At 40.9% G+C, this 22,187-nt stretch overlaps 1 protein-coding gene across 1 annotated transcript in view; it reads left to right on the top strand.

Annotated features, from left to right (window-relative positions):
- The window catches only part of GPC6 (glypican 6), a 1,709,607-nt gene that overhangs the window by 1,665,873 nt on the left and 21,547 nt on the right, over positions 1–22,187 (top strand). Inside the window, exons 8-9 of the mRNA XM_077297170.1 lie at positions 13,759–13,895; positions 15,784–15,959. Of these exons, the coding sequence (XP_077153285.1) occupies positions 13,759–13,895; positions 15,784–15,959 (313 nt within the window). The remainder of the gene's footprint in view (positions 1–13,758; positions 13,896–15,783; positions 15,960–22,187) is intronic.

The raw sequence follows: 22,187 nt of genomic DNA, 5'->3' as shown, positions 1-22,187 counted from the left end.
GTTAGCATTTTGTAAATCTACTTTTTGGCTTTCAACCCTGCCTGAATCCTTATGAGCAGGCTCTCGACCGAAATCTTATTCTAGGTCTCTTGACTAAAAATGACCCTTTGGTGGAATAAGCTCACAGATTGCAGCCACTTCCCCCACGTCACAGTTTCTCATAACTCCACTTCACAATGAGTCCTTTGGTTGAGTAAACCATATTACAAATGCTAATTGTAAATCTTAATGACTGTGTAATGAGACGTTCTGCAGTATAATGCAAGTACCGTATTTTTCGGACTATAAGACGCACTTTTTTTCCTCCAAATTTGGGAGGAAAGTGTGGGTGCGTCTTATAGTACGGATATAGCATGTGGGGAGGGGGGCAGCAGCAAGTGGGATCGCACTGTTATCCCACTTCAGGATGTCCCCGCTGCCCGGAATCAGCTGCTGGGGAAAGCACATGGCCCCGCTGATTAAGTGCAGTGAATATTTATTAGCGGCTCCCCGCCCACCGATCAGCTGAGCGGTGAGCCGGGAGCAGCAAATGAATGCTGCACTTAAGCAGCGACACACAGTTTCCCCAGCACTGATTCTGGGGAGAATCTGTGTATCCGGGGGAGGAGGAGGCAGCAGCAGGGGCCAGGAGATCGCTGTCTACCTGCCTGTGCTGGACGCTGAGCTGTCTGGTGCACAGGGAGGACCTGTGTGATGTCAGAAGTGGGCGGGCTGGAGCATCACATGGCAGCTCAGAGCCCTCCCTCTTCTGACATCATCATAGGTCCTTCAGACTCCCACCTAGAATCTGCAGCTTCCTCTTATGTCCTGCGCTGTGGAAAGGCAACAACAACAGGGAGGGCTCTGTGTGTGTGCAGCCATGGGATGCTCCAGCTTTTACCTCACCACAGTGTGGCTGGCTGCCACAATTAAGAGGTCAGTCTTTACAAAACACAATAAAGCACTCTGCCACTCCTTTGGTGAACTATAACTCCCAGCATGTCATAGGATCTGCAGGACATGCTGGGAGTTATAGTTCTCCCATGGGATTTTAAAGCAGCACTCCAGTGTTATTTTGCAGTGCTGGAGTGGTGCTTTCACTATAAGCCCTGTGCACCCATTCTTAGGGCTCATTTCCACATGCGAGGCACACGTCCGTATCTCGCATGTGGAAACCAAGCTGTGGAGCCGGCACTCCAGAGCGGAGCATGTGGCCGCATAGGAACACATGGAGCTGCACAGCTCCGCTCCAAAGTGCCGGCGCCAGAGCTTGGTTTCCACATGCGAGATACGGACATGTGCCTCGCATGTGGAAATGAGCCCTTATACTCACCCTCCAGCGTCTTCATATCGTACTTCACAGACACCACAATGGTCCCGCAGCTTCCAACATAATAACATACTATTATATATAATAACACCACATATAATAGTATGTTATTTATGTTATTAAATATTTTACCACATTTTTTTTTGCTTCAAATATTTTTTTCCCTATTTTCCACCTCTAAGTCCTGGGTGCGCCTTATAGTCCGGTGCATCTTATAGTCCGAAAAATACGGTAATGTAGAGAAATCCCAGTAACCCGCAGCAGCAAAACATTCAAGCAGTCAAGATCATACAGTGGGTTATAAAATTGCTTATTCGAGCTGGAGCGAAACATTACTTCATTTTTAGGTGCTTTTAGGTGAAATCTTTGCCCCAAGTTACAGCAATAGTACAAAGTTGAAAAACCAGTCTTGTTGCCCATAGCAGCCAATCACAGTTCAGTCAAAACAGTGCAAAATATGTGCTGCTTGGCTAGCAGAGGCACCAAAGGCTTAGGTGGGATACTTCTGGCCACATTCCGACTAGACGTGCGCAGGCTTGAGTCTATTTGAAATGTGGCAGGAAGTCTGCAATCACATAGAGTGACTCATCATTTTCAGGCCAACCCTGGATAATGCCTTTAACATCAGTATTTTATATGCTCCTTAATAACCTACGTGTTTCAGTGGAAGTCCATGCACCAGAAAATCAAAGATTTGCGCTATAATTTACTCCAATGTTTAGCTTAAATTTGTCATGACTCTGTGCCAAGTCCCATTTTGTCATGCGCTGCTTATATTGAGCAAAGACCAACATTTCAGACTTTTTTACAACATATTGGTGTAGTGGGAATAAATATTGGCCCCGATGCACCACTGCCTTTGTGCCTGATTTTTGTCTAGTTTTGCTCCTTTTTTTATAGGCACTCAATTCATTATTTTATTGATGCCTTTTTTTACTCTATTTTATATATGCTTGCCTGTTTTTTTGTATTCCCCTTTGTCCATGGAGTCTATTGACTAATTGATTTATCAATTGCTACTTTTCTTGAAAAAGTTGCAAAATTTGGAACTTCCCTCCAGTCCTACCTTGGTGTTTTTTTATTTTTTTGTAGACAAGAGATGGAAAGTGACTTAAAAAATTGCAAATAATGAATTGGGACCATTGAGTCCTATGTATTCTTGAGGCAAGGTGGTAGTCTGAGTCTTTTTCCATAAAATATACTGGCACTTATTATGAGACTTATGCATTCTATGTCAGAAAAAAGAATTGTGGCAGGATTTCATTTGCCTACAGTTCACATTACACAATAGTATGAATATTTGTTATGAGTCCTTCTGTATTCACGGTTTATGAATATGACATCATTGGGTACACAGTGTATAACCTTAAGTAACAAAATATGATGCAAAAAATCCCTCATCTTCCTTTTCTTGAGCTGGGGATTCGGTGTAGAAGAGAATTTGTGTGGTTTCCTAGGAACATAGCCAATATAAATCATTAAGAATGTGCTTTACTGTTTTGAATGGTTATATTTCAGCATCCAGGTCACAAGGTTTGTAACCAGCAGAGATAATCATCATTTTATACACACTGTACTCAATGATATGATCTGCTCCTCATCCAGAAAAGGCCATCTTGGAGATAATCTCTCATGGTGATTGAAATAAAGTGCCCAGAACATTCAATCACAGATCATGCGCCTTTACCCTTTCAGTCATATTATACATAAAACCATAGGAAGGCACCTAAAATTTTGTTATTTCAAATTGAGGTCCACTGCCATGACAGGCTAAGCTATTCTTTTCTTCTGAAATATTTTAATATTTCTACTTGCAGTAGATTGGCGGAATTTCTCATTCTTAGCATATACTAACTGAAAACTGAAAAGATTTTTCACCATCCCTCACCATAAATATTTTAAATAATACTATTATAATAATATTTTAAACTCTGAGCACATGATTTATTTTTAATGCTGCATTTAACTACATTTTTTAAACAAGGTTTGAGCAAGGAAAATAAAAATGGTAAAAAAATATATAATTTATATATTTATATTTTTTATATATATACTCACCTTTCCCATATGTACTGCTCTCACACATCATGTGTGCCAGATCTGAGCACAAAAGCAAAATCCCAAGGTGGATCGGCACTCGGTATGAAATATGAAATATCCACAATCAGTGATGGTTTGGGGAGCCATGTCTTCTGCTGGTGTAGGTCCACTGTGTTTTATCAAGACCAAAGTCAGCGCAGCCGTCTACCAGGAAATTTTAGAGCACTTCATGATTCCCTCTGCAGACAAGCTTTTTGGAGATGGAAATGTAATTCTCCAGCAGGACTTGGCACCTCTCCACACTGCCAAAAGAACCATTACCTGGTTTAAAAACAACAGTATCACTGTGCTTGATTGGCCGGGAAACCCGTCTGACCTTGGTATTGTCAAGAGGAAGATGAGACACCTGACCCAACAATGCAGACGAGCTGAAGGCTGCTATCAAAGCAACCTGGGTTTTCATAGCACCTCAGCAGTGCCACAGGCTGATCGCCTCCCTGCCATGCCACATTGATGCAGTAATTGATGCAAAAAGAGCCCCGACCAAGTATTGAGTGCATTTACTGAACATACATTTCAGTTGGCCAACATTTCGGATGTTAAAATCATTTTTTCAAGATGGTGTTATAAAGTATTCTAATTTACTAAGAAAATGACTTTTCGGTTTTCATTGGCTGTAAGCTATAATCATCAACATTAAAAGACATAAGCACTTGAAATAAATCACTCTGTTTGTAATGACTCTATATAATGAGTTTCACGTTTTGTATTGAAGAACTGAAATAAATTAACTTTTTGATGATATTCTAATTTTGTGAGATGCACCTGTACATTTCTAGATTCACAGCTAAAAAAAATCCATGGTTGATGAAATCCTGTGATGGGCAGAAATTAGTCCTATTTGGATCTATGTGTTATTTGGGTTAAAGTTTTATTCACCAGTTCCTGAGTGGCAGGGCTTCTTTGGATATTACAGATCTGATCATGAGACAAGGATAGCCCAGCAACACCAGGTGATTGGTCACTTGTCATGCCTGAGAATGGAAATAAGATCAATAAACCATGAACTTTAATTACTTTGAGCTACCGAAACCACTTTTATATTAATTTAGAAAAAATCTCTATAAGGCTTTATTCACAAATGTGGTGTTCAGTTTTGTTGTTATGCTTTGTCACAGGAGTGTCATGCATCAAATAGTGATTTGGGGGCTGTGGTTTTGAGTTTTGTCACTACACCGTTCACTGTGTATTATAATTGATATATTAATTTTATTCGGCAAGTCATTATGATTACGATGATACCAAATTTTTTATAGTGTTGTTGTATTTCTTGTCTCATTTTGAGACCCATCTGTTTTTTCTGATGACTAAGGCCTCTTTCACACTAGCGTCGTGCACTGCACATCGCTATGCGTCGTTCTGTAGAAAAAAACGCATCCTGCAAAATTGCTTGCAGGATGCGTTTTTTCTCCATAGACTTGAATTAGCGACGCAGTGCGACGCATTGCCACACATCGCAACCGTCGTGCGACGGTTGCGTCGGACCGTCGGCACAAAAAAAGTTACATGTAACTTTTTTTGTGCGTCGTGAGCATCTTTTCCGACCGCGCATGTGCGGCCAGAACTCCGCCCCCGCCTCCCCGCACATCACAATGGGGCAGCGGATGCGATGTAAAACTGCATCCGCTGCCACCATTGTGCGGCGCTTTCACAGCATGCGTCGGTACGCCTCAATGTCGCATAGCGACGTGCAGGGCACGACGCTAGTGTGAAAGTAGCCTTAGTTGTATTAAGGACTGTGTTTTTTGGGATGAGTTCATGTTTTTAGTTGACCCATTTTAGAGTACTATCTTTTTGAATGCCCACTACTTGGACAACCCTGTCTCAATCAGCACCAGTAAAATAACAACACTCATCTCTAGTGTCGGCGTCATTCCAGAGGTGTCGGCACTCACTTTCCCTGGGCTCCCATAAGATTACATCACATGAGTTCTGCTCTCAATCAGTGCTGGTTTCACTCTCACCGCCTTTTGGATGTAGCAGACATCAAGAGGAAGTGAGTGGCCAACAGCAGCTCTGGCACATGACATAACAATCTCATGTGAGCACAACGATAGTGAATGCTGAATGGCGCCCAAGCTGGAGGTGAGTATAAGTGTTGTTATTTTACTGGGGCAAATATGCTGATTAAGGTCGTATGAGAAGTGGACATCCCCTTTAATTGTGCATTTTGGGTGTAGTAATCAGCAGAACCAGGCAGCTAGGTGGCTCAGTGGTTAGCACTGCAGCCTTGTAGCGCTGGAGTCCTGGGTTCAAATCCCACCAAGGACAACATCTGCAAGGAGTTTGTATGTTCTCTCCGTGTTTGCGTGGGTTTCCTCTGGGTTCTCCGGTTTCCTCCCATATTCCAAAGACATACTGATAGGGAATTTAGATTGTGAGCCCCAATGGGGACAGCAATGATAATGTGTGCAAAACTGTAAAGCGCAGCGGAATATGTTAGCGCTATATAAAAATAAAGATTATTATTATTATAAAACAGCAATTATGGCAGTGTTTTTTTGTTTTGTATTGATTTTATGGAATGATAATTTTGCAGATGGGGTTTGGTAAAAATTGTCTACTTTTTATTCTTTATATTTTTCATTAACTTGAGTTGAGTTGGGAAAATTCATTTTTATGGGATTTTCTGCTTTAATATTTCTAATCATTTTTTTTAAGTTTCATTACAATGTTGTTCCCTCTATTTCTTCCTGTGTCAATATTTTTTTCCCTGTGTCATTTCTCATTATTACACATAATTTATGGACATCTATGGTTTGATCTCTTTGCCTGTGTGGATTGAATAGGTTGCTACAGATTTTGAGAATTTCATGTCAATAGCACCTTAATAATTATATCTACCTAGACAATTGGTGACGTGGTCAATACTTATTTCACCCACTGTATTAACTACACTTCACTGGAACATCTCGTTTAACATAATAAATATGTCATGGAGCAAAAGAAGTTAAAAGAGAGAGATGTGGGGGACTATGGTCCAGTTGTGGAATTTAGTTATTAGTATTGGGGTTTTTGTACATATATTTATCACATTTGCCAATAACATTTTTTTCTCTAAAGTCCCTGACCATTTTAACCCTTTTCTTCTCCTTACTTTCTAAGTTATCTTACCTATAGAACTGAGCTTTTTCTATAGTAAAGAATGAAATATTAATGTATGGTATGAAATATAAACAGGAATTTCAAGTTTAACCTATAGCCTTTGCACACAGATCTTTTATCTTAAATTTGAATTTTCAAGAAATCTTGGGCTGCTCCTGAAGTTGCTGCATTCACTCAAATTAAAATGTCTAGGGAAAACGATTGAGACTATACACATGCAAAGAAAATATATCTTGGGTTTTCAGGATTGACTTCCATCATTTGCAAACATCACAAAAATAGGGAAGGGTCAATTGACTCATTAACTAATCTACTAATATAAGAGCTTCTCTCGTAAATAAAGAGAATTCATAAATTAAAAAAAATACATTATAAATAGACAATTACTGCTAGTTATTTAGCATTGTTTTATATAGGGGGCCGTTATAAAGTTTTCAAAATGGCTGCCATCACGTGGTAGAACAAAAATCCCATCCAAAACAAACAGAAACATAAAGGAGAGCATTGATCACAGGAAATTAGATACAGCAATAAATGGCATAAATGAATAAATATATAAAATAAACCAGTGTTGGCTTTGCTAATATGAATTACATAATATAATAACAAACTTGATATATGAGGCAATACCTGTTACTTTCAGGGGTGCGTGGAAGGTTAGTGGGAAGTCGCAATTACATTTAATCGCAGGTCTGTAGTACATGTTTATTTATCTATACCTAATAGATTTCATCTTTTTTTGCCATTGACTAACGCTTGTTAGACCAACCAGTGTATATGTCATTATTCAGTCAGTATTATTTATATTTCACTTCCCCCTTATTACAATTGAATATTAATTATATTATATATATATATTATTAATTTATCACAACGAACACTGGTTTGGTTTACATATTTATTCATTTATACCATATATTGTTCTAATTTCATGCAATGAATTGGCGACCTCTTGCTCGTTTATGCCAATCATACAATTTTTGAATCACATCTTCATGCTATGTTTTTTTTAGTTTTTATTTTGTGTTAATAAAATTATGTTTATTGATTTCCAGAGTATTTTGGATTCTTTTGTTTTTAGTTTGTATCATTTTTGGTACTTTTTATCATTTCCTCTTTTGGTTTGGTTTATATATGTAGAGAGATGGACAAGACAGAATGAGTAACTGTAAGCGAGCACCGCCATCTGCAGAACAAAATTGAAAGTAAAAAGAAAGAATTGTGTTAGCAGGAACCAAGAAGGAAGTACATGGTCCCCAAGGGAAGAGTTTAAAGGACACAGGTCAGGTGACACCTGTGTCACAGTGACTAAATATGAAAGGACTGACCAGGCTGAGAAGAGGCAGTTGGCACCAAGGAAAGTAACAGTTGGTCCTGCTGCAGCTCCAGCAGCCATTACACTTTGCATTACCAAGACACGGACTCAGATGCTGACGGTCAAGCATCAAAGACCTGAACGATGCCGGTCAATGCTCTTGACTCAGACAATGCCAGTCAACAGCCAAGGACCAGCCCCCATTGATATGGGCCAAGTAAACACTCATTGGCGGTCAAGTAACGAAGAAGCCCTGATGATACTAAGCCAAAGACCCAAGCCTGGGCCGGACGACAAGGAGGAGACTTGTGGGACGGGCCATTACTTTCATCAGAAACTTATGGTATAGGGTGTGGGCAAGGGAGAGACTGCAAATGAGACAAGTTTCGGCTGACGCTAAAGCGGACAAGAAAGCGTTATTAAACATTGTTGGGGCCTGGAAAGTTGCATGGGTGCTCAAGAGACTGTTCCCACTAAATACAGTGTTTGTTCTCCAAACTGATCTCGAGGACATATCTCTCATAATGTAATGACCAATATATCTCTATGCATGGATACTGTGAATATTGTTCTTGTGCGATTTATCTGTAATAATAATCTTTCTCGTATTTAACCCTGTTAAGTGGATAAAGTAGAAATGGATTGCTGATCCTGCCTATTGTCTCCACTGTTGCATTCAGATCATCTGCTTTACATATACACAGAAGGACAGGTTGTGCTAGTAGAAAAAGTCTTCTCTGGCCATTAGATATGACTAGAGACAGGAAGGAATATATTTACATTAAAGCTAAGATGGCATCTCAGCTGAAGCACGGTTCTGAGAAGTTGTGAGAAGAGAGGCGGAAGGACAGGTTAAGTTGACTGTGGTGAAAGGTGTTGCTATCTAACAGAGATTATACAAGTATCGCCTTCAGCCATGTGCATCTCATCTAGTCTAGTTCTGTCCCTCCTCCTTTCTCTCGACAACTTTTGACCCACCTGCCTGTGCTTCAGTTGAGAAAGTACCTCAGCTTCATATTACCACTCATAGCTGACAGCCAAGGGAGGCAGGGGAGCTTTCTTTACCTATACGTTCCAACCTGCTATGCTGCTATGTGCCTGGGGTGGGATTTTTATTATGTTCAGTTATGTGACAGCAGCCATTTGGCAAACCTTAAAAATGCCCCATAGAAAAGGTGAGCATTAATAAATAAATAGTGATTATCCATTTATTTACAATAATATTTTTTTCAGTTATGCATTTTCTTTATTTTTGAGAGAACCCATTTAAACCCAGAATAAATCATTCTATTGGTAACAATACAACAACATTTCCCCTTTTACATTCCAATATAATGAATATATATTTTTTGATTGTTTTAAACAAAACATAAAATAACCATACCGTAATACATATATATATATATAGATATAGTCTAAAATTAGGCAACCATTCATATAGCATCAGATATAATCACAAAGGTTTTTTAGTTTTACTTTCTTCTTCAATTCAGAAACCAAGTGGAAATAGCATACAGCAGGTAAAGCATGCTCGGGAATTTTCATACCTCCAGAAGAAATTAAAGGGAATCTGTCACCTCATTTTTCATATATAAGCTGCGGCCACCGCCATTAGGGGCTTATCTACAGCATTATGTAATGCTGTAGATAAGCCCCCCATGTAACTTGAAAGATAAGAAAAACAAGTTAGATTATACTCACCTAGGGGCGGTCATGTGATGACGTCCTCCTCCTTGCTTCTGTCACGGCTCCTGCGCAGGCGTACTTATTTGTCCTGTTGAGGGCAGAGGAAAGTACTGCAGTGCGCAGGCGCTGGGCCTCTCAGATCCTTCCCGGAGCCTGCACACTGCAGTACTTTGCTCTGCTCTCAACAGGGCAGAGAATTATGTCTGGACAAGAGCCATAACAGAAGCAAGGAGGAGTACGTCATCGCATGAAGATGGGAGGCGCGGAACACGGACCTGCGACGCCCATCGGACCCGGCCCGAATCGCACCACCCCTGTGTGAGTATAATCTAACTTGTTTTTCTTATCTTTCAGGTTACATCGGGGCTTAACTACAGCATTACAGAACGCTGTAGATAAGCCCCTAATGGCAGTGGCCGCAGCTTATATCCAAAAACTGAGGTGACAGATTCCCTTTAATAGAGATTGAGTCACTCACAGTCACTACCCCATTGCTGACAAAGAACAAGGGGGCAATGTTGTTCAGATAAATGTGAGTACTAGTGGTGGGATATATATCTATTAAAGGGTTTGTCAAGCCTATGAAGAAAAGTCTGGAGTCACTCTATCCGCGGTCACATGCTGACTAGAGTCTCATCCAACTTCTCTCAATTTTCTTCTATGGAGAGAAACCAGTTGAGACTAGACAACATGTGACTATAAGTAAGCAAAATGCTTACATCTAATCATGTGACCAGCTACTGAGCAAGCGCCAGACAGTGGGATCATGACGGTGAATATCACACACTAACGTGATTAAAAAGTTTTCAATCTTACAGAGGATCTGTAGCCTTTTCTTTTTAAATTGAACAAACCCTTTAAATATTTATGTCCTGTCGACATACAATAGATGTCCCTGATGTTTACCAAACTCTTAATACCCAGATGGCATTAAGAGCTTGAGCCAAACTAATAACTATTATCAACATAACTATTGTTAATTCACACTTTTTATACATATATTTTATTATTTTTCTGATGTTTGCTTATTTTTTCAGCAGGATATCAAATATGATCCACCCTCACTTGCTATCGATTTTTAAGCGGCAACGTTTTTGGCATGTTGGAAAATATATACATCGTGGGCAGTATTCAACAATACCAGAACATTTCTGGAACAGAACAAATATGTATAATATTGGATTGATATATCCTGTCTTACCGACATGCTTACATATGATGTAATTTTGTATTGTTTGCTTTGATGTATTGATTTACAGTCTGCTGGCTAGCTTAGATAGGTTATTCCAACAGTAATTTGTGTAAGATTTTAAGTGTGGACACATCTATTTCATTGGTGATATAGTGGTGGTGCACGTGCGCGCCGCCACCCTGGGTTCCTGGCATGCAGCGGCGCGTCTTTTACTTTGTCCGCGCTCGCGCGGGGACTGTTTCTCCCCTCCCCGCGCGTGCGCGGCAATGTTGACGCTCTACTGCATCTGCCGGGACCTGGGGTGAATGGTGCGCATGCGTCGATTCTCCCGCTGTGATTGGCCAGTCGTGTACCACATGTCCGGTCACCGGATCATAAAAGGTCCTAGTTGTTGAACACCTACATTCCCCTTGAGAAAGCAGCGGTTTAGAACTCTCCAATCCCTACCTTTGGTAAGCATTCTTTCTCCCCTGGTCTGTATGCTGACGGAGCGATGTGATATTTACTGCAGGGTGATTGGGCTTGCCATTTAAGTGTGATATACCGCTGCACTTGCACCTTACATGATGTAATTACTCTCACAAATTGGGCAGGTGCAATTGTTTGGGTCCTAATTCTCTGTGTCTTCTTCCTGCAGATGTTTTTCTTATATATTGGATGACATTATTTATTTTGTATTCTTTGTGGATTTTGAATTATTAATAAATTAATTATTGTATTATACCTGATTTCTCCTATTTTCTCCTTTTGCTATATTGTTAATTCAGGTTGACAGCATACATTGTATGTTCATGTTGTATGTCAATCAGTTTTGACTGATTTAGGAAGTCTGTCTTATTATTTCAATGGCAAATGGGTGACATGTTATAATTTTCATCTGGGCACCTATGGTACATTAGAAGTGCTAAAATGTAGAAACGGCATAACGTTTAACCAGTGTTTCCTCAATGCATTTTCTTACTTTGATTTTCATAAAACACTGTAAAATTAATGTGTTTTTACTGCGTTTATGGAAAATCATGGCAAATAAAAAAATAATACTAAGTCAAATTTTTGTCTTAAGGTAACCAGTAACCAACTAAATCATAAAGTACCCCATAAAATAAATTTTATTGTTAAATAATTAAAATACCACCAACCTGTGGTAATACCATGCAAACAAAACACATTGTGAAAATTTGGTATAGGGATGAGTATTCTACAATGATTACTAAGCTGGTGCCTGCCTATCTGCATGGGTTGGCACCCTAGGGGAAGCGTTGTGGCGCCCCTGCTCCATGATGGCTGGCCCTGGGGTCCCTAGATAAGCCCTAATAGTCCAATTGGGTCCCTCTACACAGACGTATTGCTAATGGTACCCCTAACCACTAAACATAGATCACTCCTGTAATAAAGGAAAACTAATCCCCACACCATGCTATAGAAACAATTAGAAAACATGGGAGAAGGGACAGGACGGCAATTAGATAAATGCAACACAATGGCTAGCAGTGTTGTACACAGTATACTGTCATAGACACCTAAATCTCGCATATCTTAGCTTTCCAATTCGCCCAGATAATCATATGAACACTAGTTTACCACATCAAATAGTTAATGTCCTTTTATGCCATGTTATAAAGGTACTGACATGAGTACACTGATAAATCCAAATCAAAGTTCGGGACAAGATAAAGTACTCATCTCAGACATAGCATGCCGTCTGCCTCTCATAAACACCGCCAAGGCCATGTCCATAGACATGAGTGAACCTGTTTCTGGAACAAAGCATTTATGAAACCCTATTGTAGTGTTTTTTTTAGGTAAATTGCAATAATATTGTTTATTTTATTTTTTTATCTTTATTATGTCACCGGGACATGCTACATTAGGAGGCTAGGGGTGACTGATTTTATTACTCTTCCTGTTGCCTACTTCTAGGATCCTCAGATGCAGCATCATTCCATTCAAAGCCCAGCAGCTTATGCTGAAAACGTCTCCATCCCACTTCACTAACAGTAATCCTTGTTTTCCCTGCTATATACCTAGAGGAGCTGCAGTCAGCCACGGTTACTGTTCCTACAGGTCTACTAGGTCATATTAAACTTTGCCTTCCCTTCTACTTATTGAAGTGTAAATCAAAAGTTGTTTTAAGTGTATCTCTAGAACACTTTAACTCAATACATCTGCCAAATTGGCTGCCACCTTGATTTCCTAACTGTGGAATCTGTGCACAACCCCTACGGGAGCATCAATGGCAGCCATATTGTTACACAAAGCTTACATAACATTTTAAAGGGAGTCTGTCAGTAGGATCAACCATCCTAGGCCGTGTATATGGACATTCAAGGAAAAGAAAGTTAAACAAACTAATATCTTAAATGCTGATGTCTTATTGCAGAAATCCACATTTTTCCTAAAATGTTAATGAACTATTAAGATCTATGGGTTGTACACAGATCTCACTGAGAACCTGCCTACAGAATTTATTTTAAATGAAACGGTGCGTAACCTGTGTGAGATATGTGGATTGAGACAGCAGTTTTTAAGTCATTATATGCCTCACACTGGTAATGTTGATCTGTCGTCAGATTTCACAGCCCAAACTGAATACATTATTAAATAAATCCCTTGGACCTGATAAGGCTGGTATACTTAGATTGACTGTGTTATCCTTTTTCACATATACACTTCATCTCTGCCTCACCCTAGCCTGGATGACTGCTCCTCAGTGTACCACCTGCTGCTGAGATCTCACACTGCTCATTACACGCTGCAGCTGTATGTCAGGCTGGGTGAATGGAGACTGAATACACTTGGACTCATCATAAGATGTCTACCTCTATTTCTGAACTCCTGAAATGCACATTTCAATCTCAGGATAATACAGCTATTCTGTCTCACGGTTCTTGAAGTAAATGCAAGAGTCTCTGCAGATTTAAACACATTTCTGTCATAATTTATACAGTTTGTATTGTGATATCTAATGACCAATCTGCTTTAATATGCACTATATATTATATATTTCTTTTACACATCCAATTAATAATCACATTAATCTTTTACTTGCAGGTAACAGAGATCAAAGACAGGTTGAAGATTTCAAAGAAAATGTGGTCCACTTTGCCTCATTCCATCTGTAAGGAAGAGAGAATAACGGGAGCAGAGGCCAATCAAGAGCAGTGCTGGAATGGTCACAGCAAAGCGCGGTAATCTCATTAAATATTGTTATAGTGCCTGGTAAATATTATACAGCACGTTAAAGGAAAATATAATCCTATGGGATGCAATTAGCAGTTATGTTGTAAAAAAATAACAAAAATCTTTCTGCAACAAAAGGTCATATAATTGTAATAAATATGTATTTAATCCCTCTGACACTAAAGAGCTCATTTTCTAGTGATCCCCTCATGATCTTTATCTACATGCAAGCAACTTCTCTTTCTAAAGTAAATTTGTCAGCCAGTTTTTGCTAGGTAATATGAGGACAGCACGAGGTAAGGGCTGAGACACTGAATTCAATGATGTGCCATTTATTAAGCTGTGTGCTGGTATATATTTACACTGAAGGATTTATCAGTAGGAGATTATCATTGCCAGGTCTGATGTGCACAGACTGCTCATCCGACTCCGCCCCTCCTCTGATAAGCAGCTCACTGTCAATAGACAATGTACATACAGAGCCTGGTGTGGGCGGGGTTAGCTTTATGACCCTGCTACATGCTACATCTAGAGACTCTGATTGTATCACAACTGCCGGACCCAGTAAGCTAAGTGATATATCGTTGGATTCAGGGTCTCTTTTTCTACATTATGCTACTGTAAGAAAAGGTAGCAAAAACCTGCTGACATATTCCCTTTAAAAGCATTTACCTGGTAATACATCTTAAAAACTAGTCCATCTCTGATTTCTGAAATCTTAAAGCAGAAACACCAGTGAACTATGGGCATTAAAGGTGCAGAGTTGTTGAAGGATATTCACTTTACATGTTCTACATTACATTTAAGTTGCAGATCATATTTAATAACTGCTTTTTAGTTAAGAAAAAAGTATACAGTAGTCACAAAATCAGAATGTTTGTGGTTACAGAAAGGTAAATGTACATTCTGGTTGTTATTTGGGATCAGAAAGGAATTTTCCAAACCTGGAATTTTTTGTTGTTCTTTGAATCACTACGGATAAATGTTGTACTGCGATCCTTCCTTACATCCACATCTCTTTCTCTCCTTCTTGTGTACCTTACAATTACTAAATACATTAACCAGAGTCAGCAAAAAGATAATAAAGTGAATGTACTTGGTTAAAAATGATGAAAGTGACTAACATGACAGACAGTAAAAACTGATAAATGGAAAAATTCAAGCTTGAAAAACAATAGGAGAGGACTCATTTTTCACTGATTTAACTAGCTGCACAGACTATAGAGAGTCCTTCAGATGATTTTCTCTATGGTCTTTTATAACATTAGTGATGATTATATTTGGGAAAAGGGATAGTTCATCGTTAGGAATGAAAACAAGCATCATAAAGCAGCATCCTGCAAAAATAAACCCATTCAATCAAGTGCTATTATAGCATTTAATCTATCAGATGTTTTTTAATACTACAAATTTCCATGCTGACAAATTATTCATGATATTGAACTGTGTTGCTCTCGTGAAATGCAGCCGAGAGCTTCACAGCGATAAGTGATCTCATACAGATTAATGTTCTTTACATCCTGTATGATGGGAAAATGAAAGCAGACGAGGACAAAGCTCATGGATTTCTAAAAAAAAAATGTTCCTAGCCATTGAAATCTTAACTGCAGCCACCGATTAAAGTAATTCATAGCATTGGATCCTTTTTATTTCTTTTTTCCAAGTGCCCTACTGTGAAATTATTGTAATACTCAAATAGACTTTTCGCTAGTTCTCTTCTACATTGAGAAAAATGAAGAGAAGTGCCTGAGAGACAAGGCCTGACTTCTGTGATCCGAGACAGAATGGCTGCCAACATGAGAAATCCTTGAAAAAGAAGGGCAGGATCCTGTCTTCCAGAACTGCGCTTCCTTAGAAATTGACTTTTATGAAATTAACTACAGTTTGACTTTCCAGGTATCTGCCTGAAGTCATGACGGATGGCCTGATAAACCAGATCAATAATCCGGAGGTGGATGTAGACATCACAAGGCCGGACACGTTCGTTAGACAGCAAATAATGGCACTCCGAGCAATGACAAACAAGCTGAGGAACGCTCTCACTGGAAATGATGTTAACTTTCAAGATACAAGTAAGTTGAAGAAGTTCCTATGTACAAAATGTGCTTTTTTAAGTGATGACTAATTTTAATGCCATTTTTTGCTTCTTGTATGGCCTCCACTTAAATAGTGATAGCAACTGCTTTCTGGAAAACTTGGGTAAGGAATAATGTAATAATTATTATAAAAGCAGCCCGTGTGGCTGAGGGGGACCAGCCCTGGGTGATCACATTGTCATTTTTATTTATTTATTATGCATTGCTTATATTGCACCATCATATTCCGAAGCGCTTTACAGACAATATCAGCACCATCCCCACTGGAGCTCACAATCTACATTCCCTATCAGTATGTCTTTGGAGTACGGGAGAAAACCAGAGAAACCAGAGGAAAACCACCATGTCTATTAAGTGATTTAAGTGATGAGAACCTGTAAAAATGACGCTTGCCAAAAAAACTGCTTTTTTTTGCCAAGCAAGAAAATAGTGAATTAGCTTTAGGGTCATAGAAAGGAAGCAGGGGGAGAAAAAGACAGCGGCCCATTATGTCCTTGAAGGCAAAACCTTACACCTTACTAGGAAATGCTCATTAAACCCAAGAGAAATGAAAAGCTGCCTGACTCAGCGCCATTAAAACTGTACATGTAAGCGTAGCATAGTTATTAGTGTTAAAGGAACATTAAATCTAGAAATGAATGATTCAATTAAGCAAGAAATATAGCTTTCCTCATTTCCTCTTTGGAATCCCAAAAAGAACACCAGGGTTAGTATCTTGATGGCCAGTCCGATGCCCTTAGCTGAGTAGATTCAACAATATTTTGTCCTACTGCAAAGAAGGTACAGCAGGAAGGCTTCTGCTGCAGTCAGTTGCTTACAGCCAGACACAGAAGAGCGAGAAAGCATGGGGGCAATATGGCTGTGTTCCCTAGACACTTTCTTTTTCTATTTTGAAATGTGAGACTTATTAGGAGCATAAAAGGATTTGTAATAATACTAAATAGCAGATACATTTTTGGCCAGTCCTTTGTGTCCCTGCTCCTTCTCTCCCTTTTATCAAAAGTCATAACATCATTACAATCATAACAAAAAATCAGGATTTCACTTCAGGGCAGAGAGATCATTGGAAAATTGCAAGAGCAATGCATGCTGGGAATTAAGGTAAATGAAATCCCAGCACGTATAGTGCTGTCAGAATGCTGATTGAAAAAAACTTAGTGGATGTCAAATTTTATTCATAAGAATCAGGACAGTTCATAAACATACAAAACTAGTAGGGATGAGCGAGCACTAAAATGCTTGGGGGCTCGATGTTTGAACAAAGCAATTCCTAATATTCGCATGCTCGTTTCAAGTATGGATGGTAAAAGTTTAGAATGGAAGGAGAAAAACATGGGGAAGACCCCTGAAAGCATCTCTGACTCCCAGATCGCTGCTGAGAACAATGGTGTCACACTTTTACTCCACGTTAAGGACTTTAAGAAACATTTTCTGTATAATGACTTGTATATAAGGCAAAATGTAAAAATAATTTAAAAAATATTAGTTTAAGTAAACCAAAATTTATTTTTTTAATAAAAAAATAGGAAATTTCAGTTTAATTTATAAAGTAAGCAAACTCTGGCAAAAATGTGTTGAAATTGTCAGTGCGAACAACCAACAGGTGGCGCTATAGAGTTAAGTCCTCTTTTTCTCAGAAGAGGCAATTTGCATATTGAAATTGTCATGTATTGGTACTCCTAGACTCATAAAGGCTATGCTTTTTTGAGGGTTATATACACAGAATATGTACTACAGACCTTGGAATAATATATGGGTGAGCAATATAGTATTGATAACGGTATGTGCACATGTTGAGTAAAATATCTGCACCATTTCTGCATCTTTTGGCATGAAAAATGCTGATGCAAAAATGCGTGTTTTTGCCTGCGTTATTGATTGATTTGAGTGAACTGACTGTTGAAAAAGGCATGGCAAAAATGCACAGAGAACTGACATGTTGCAGATTATTTTCTGCACCAAATCTGCAAGTCAAAAAGCTCAACATACAGTACATGCATGACACTTCAGATTTCTCATTCACTTTGCTGGCATCAGGTTTTGCTTCAGGTTTTGTCATAAATCCGAGCAGAAAACAACGCAATAAAAACTCACTAAATCTGCAATGTGTGCACACGGCCTAAATTTTTTAACAAGTTTTTTGATAGTTATATGCCAACGAAATGTACCCAAGATTATGTAATACCTTATGAATGAGCAGTATAATACAGATACATTTTGAACAAGTTTTTATAGGCTTATAAAGCAACTAAATATACCTAAGAAGATGTAACACCATATGAGTGAGCAATATAATACCAAAAAAATGTTAACAAGTATTTTGAGGGTTATATACCAACAAAATGTGCTCCAAAAACACGAAATAGTCTACAGGTGAGCATTATAACAGTGATAAGTAGTGATGAGCGAGTATGCTCGTTACTCGAGTTTCTCTGAGCATGCTCAGGTGGTCTCCAAGAATTTCAATGTGCTCGGAGATTTAGTTTATGTCGACGCAGCTGCATGATTTGCGGCTGCTAGAATGCACCAATAATATTAAGGAAAATATAAGGTGTCCACCGTGCAGAGATTATAAACATAAGGATGAATGACCTTGGGGAGATCTAAACATCCAACAACGCGGAGACACCATCACGTGTTTCTCAATGCAGTGATCCAGAACACTGCCCCCATCCCTTAAGGGAAATATGCAAATGCATGTAGAAAAGCCGCGGAGACACCATCACGTGTTTCTCAACGCAAGCAATGAATAGCCAGGTCTTTCACCGGGAAGGAACAACCACGGGAAGGGCAGCATCCAATAAAGGAAAACCACCTATGCCAAAACATGGTATCCATCCACAGACAGCTGTTTCGGGATATTTGCCCCTCATCAGTGTGGAGTAGGAAACTGGCTATTAGGAGCAGTGCCTAGTAAAAGGACTATAAACATAAGGATGAATGACCTCGGGGAGATCAAAACATCCAACACCGCGGAGACACCATCACGTGTTTCTCAACGCAGTGATCCAGAACACTGCCCCCATCCCTTAAGGGAAATATGCAAATGCATGTAGAAAAGACACGGAGACACCATCATGTGTTTCTCAACGCAAGCAATGAATAGCCAGGTCTTTCACCGGGAAGGAACAACCACGGGAAGGACAGCATCCAATAAAGGAAAGCCACCTATAGCAAAACATGGTATCCATCCACATCCGGTGTTGGATGTTTTGATCTCCCCGAGGTCATTCATCCTTATGCTTATAGTCCTTTTACTAGGCACTGCTCGTAATAGCCAGTTTCCTACTCCACACTGATGAGGGGCAAATACCCCGAAACAGCTGTCTGTGGATGGATACCATGGTTTGGTATAGGTGGTTTTCCTTTATTGGATGCTGCCCTTCCCGTGGTTGTTCCTTCCCGGTGAAAGACCTGGCTATTCATTGCTTGTGTTGAGAAACACGTGATTGTGTCTCCGCGGCTTTTCTATATACACCGTGCAGAGATGACACCTGCTGCTCGGTAATGGCAGACAGTATATGGCAGTATAATGTGAACACCTGGAGCGTCTGCTTGCCGCTGATCAATGCTGGTTACAATGGCTGAACCTGGGACGGCAGCAATAACCAGATGCACAGTATCAGCTTGAGCCAGACTCTGGGCTGACATCTCTGCTGAACAGGCTCTACTGTGGCTGAGGAAGAATGGGAGACCACAGAGAACATGGTTCGAGATTCCCCCTGTGGAGCAGCGGGAACTCGACATCTAACATTACCCCCCACCTAGGGCCTCACTACATTCAAAAGCTGCAAGGAGCTGAGGAGCCCGAATGTGCTCAACAGGTTCCCAGGTCCTGTCCTCAGGGTCATGACCCTTCCAGTCCACCAGATAGTACCTTTTTCCCCGTACCACCTTGCACCCAATGATAGCATTCACCTCATAATCGTCTGTGGATGAATCCAATGTCCTGGCAGATGACTCAGCAAACCTGGACATGTGGATGGGCTTTAGAAGGGACACATGAAAAGTATTGGTGATACCAAGGAAGGGCCAGATGATAGAATACAGGGTTGACCTGTTCCAGGACCTTGAAGGGACCTATGTAGCGAGGCACAAACTTAGTGGACTCAACTCGCAGCCAGATGTTACAGGCAGAGAGCCACACTAAGTCGCCAGGAGCAAAGGTCGGAGCGGGGTGTCGGTGTGCATCAGCGGAGACCCTAATTCACTCCTTGGAGGCCCGGATGGCATCCTGTGTGCAGTCCCAAATGTCATGTGCCTCCACCGCCCAGTTTGCCACCCTAGAGTCGGTGGATGACATGGGCATGGGCACAGGGACACGCGGATGCTGGCCATAGTTAAGGAAGAATGGGGTCTGCCAAGTGGAGTCGGCTACGGGGTTGTTCAGCGCAAACTCTGCCCACGATAGCAAGGATGCCCAGTCATCCTGCCTGGCCGAAAAAAAATGTCACAGGTATGTGACCAGGGTCTGGTTAGCCCTCTCTACCAACCCATTCGTCTTGGGATGGTACCCTGAAGAGAGGTTCATCTCAATGCTGAGTAGACGACAGAGCTCTCTCTAGAGCAGAGACGCAAACTGGGGACCCCGGTAACTGACAATTTTGTCCGGCATACCGTGTAGGCAGAAAATGTGCTTAATGAATAACGCCACCAAGGCCCATGCAGAAGGTACCCACGGAAGAGGCACCAAGTGCACCGTTTTGGAAAAATGGTCGGTGACTACCCAGATAATGGTGCAGCTACGAGACTTGGGTAAGCCCACCACAAAGTCCATCCCAACCATTTCCCAGGGCCTGTCTGCCACCAGCAGGGGGTAAAGTAGCCCAGCAGGCCATTGCCGAGGAGACCGATTCTTGGTGCAGGAGACACACGCCCAAATATAGTCTCTGAGGTCAGGGGCCATATGCGGCCACTAGTACATCCTCACCAGGAGCTCAGATGTCCTCTTGATCCCAAAATGTCCACCCACCCTAGATGACTGGGCCAAGAGAGAACCTCTGGTTGCAAGCCAAGTGGTACAAAGGTCCTGCCGGGAGGTACAGACTCTAGCGAGACCGGGGCCACAGTTCTCAGGCTGTCTGAAGGGACAATTAGCCAAGGCTCCTCCTCTTCCTCCCTCCTCAGTTGACACTACAGAGAGAGCATCAGCATGAGTGTTCTTCTCCCCGGACAGAAAGTGGAGTGTGAAGTGGAACCGTGAGAAGAACAAGGACCATCTAGCCTGGCGAGAATTTAGCTGCTGGGCAGTCTGTAGGTAAACCAAATTTTTGTGGCCGGTGTACACTTGGAAGGGAAATCAAGCCCCCTCCAGGAGGTGTCTCCACTCCAAAAAGGCCTACTTCATGACTAGCATCTCCCTGTCCCTGATGGAATAGTAGTTCCCCTCCGCCGGTGAGAAGGACTTAGAAAAGAAGAAGCAAAGATGACTCTGACATTGAACATCCTTTTGGAAGAGTTCTGCTCCAGCACCGACGGATGAGGCATCCACCTTCATAATGAAAGGTTTATCTACATCGGGGCGATGTAAAATGCGAGCGCTAGCAAAGTGTGACTTGATAGAGAGGAAGGCCTTGGAGACCTCCTCAGACCACAATTTGGGATTAGCTCCCTTCTTGGCGAGGGCAACCAAGGGAACTACCAATGTTGAGATGTGGGGAATGAACTGGCGATAATAGTTAATGAACCCCATAAAGTGCTGCACTGCTTTGAGAGAATGGAGTCCCTGCCAGTCCATCACAGCTTGTAGCTTGGCAGGATCAATAGCCAATCTCTGGCCGGAGATGATATAGCCCAGGAAAGGCAAGGGCTCCTGCTCAAACACACACTTCTCCAACTTGGCATAGAGGGAGTTTGCCTGTAGGAGGTCGAAGACTTTGCAAACATCTCTCTGGTGGGAGTCTATATCTGGAGAGTAGATGAGAATATCATCCAGATAGATTACGACCGCGGTGGTCAGCATATCCCGGAAGATATCTTCCATTCGTCCCCCTCACAGATGCGAATCAGGTTGTAAGCACCCCACAGATCAAGCTTGGTAAAAACCCTCACTCCCCGCAATCTATCAAAGAGCTCAGATATCGGGCAGAGGATACTTGTTCTAATGTGATGGCGTTAAGACCCCTGTAATCTATGCATGGACGTAATTCTCCATTCTTCTTCTGCACGAAGAAGAACCCAGCCCCTACAGGTGACACTGACTTC

This window comes from Ranitomeya variabilis, chromosome 3 (genome assembly GCF_051348905.1).
Source record: "Ranitomeya variabilis isolate aRanVar5 chromosome 3, aRanVar5.hap1, whole genome shotgun sequence".
In the NCBI taxonomy this organism is placed as follows: domain Eukaryota; kingdom Metazoa; phylum Chordata; class Amphibia; order Anura; family Dendrobatidae; genus Ranitomeya; species Ranitomeya variabilis.
This window is presented reverse-complemented; position numbering and strand designations above follow the sequence as displayed.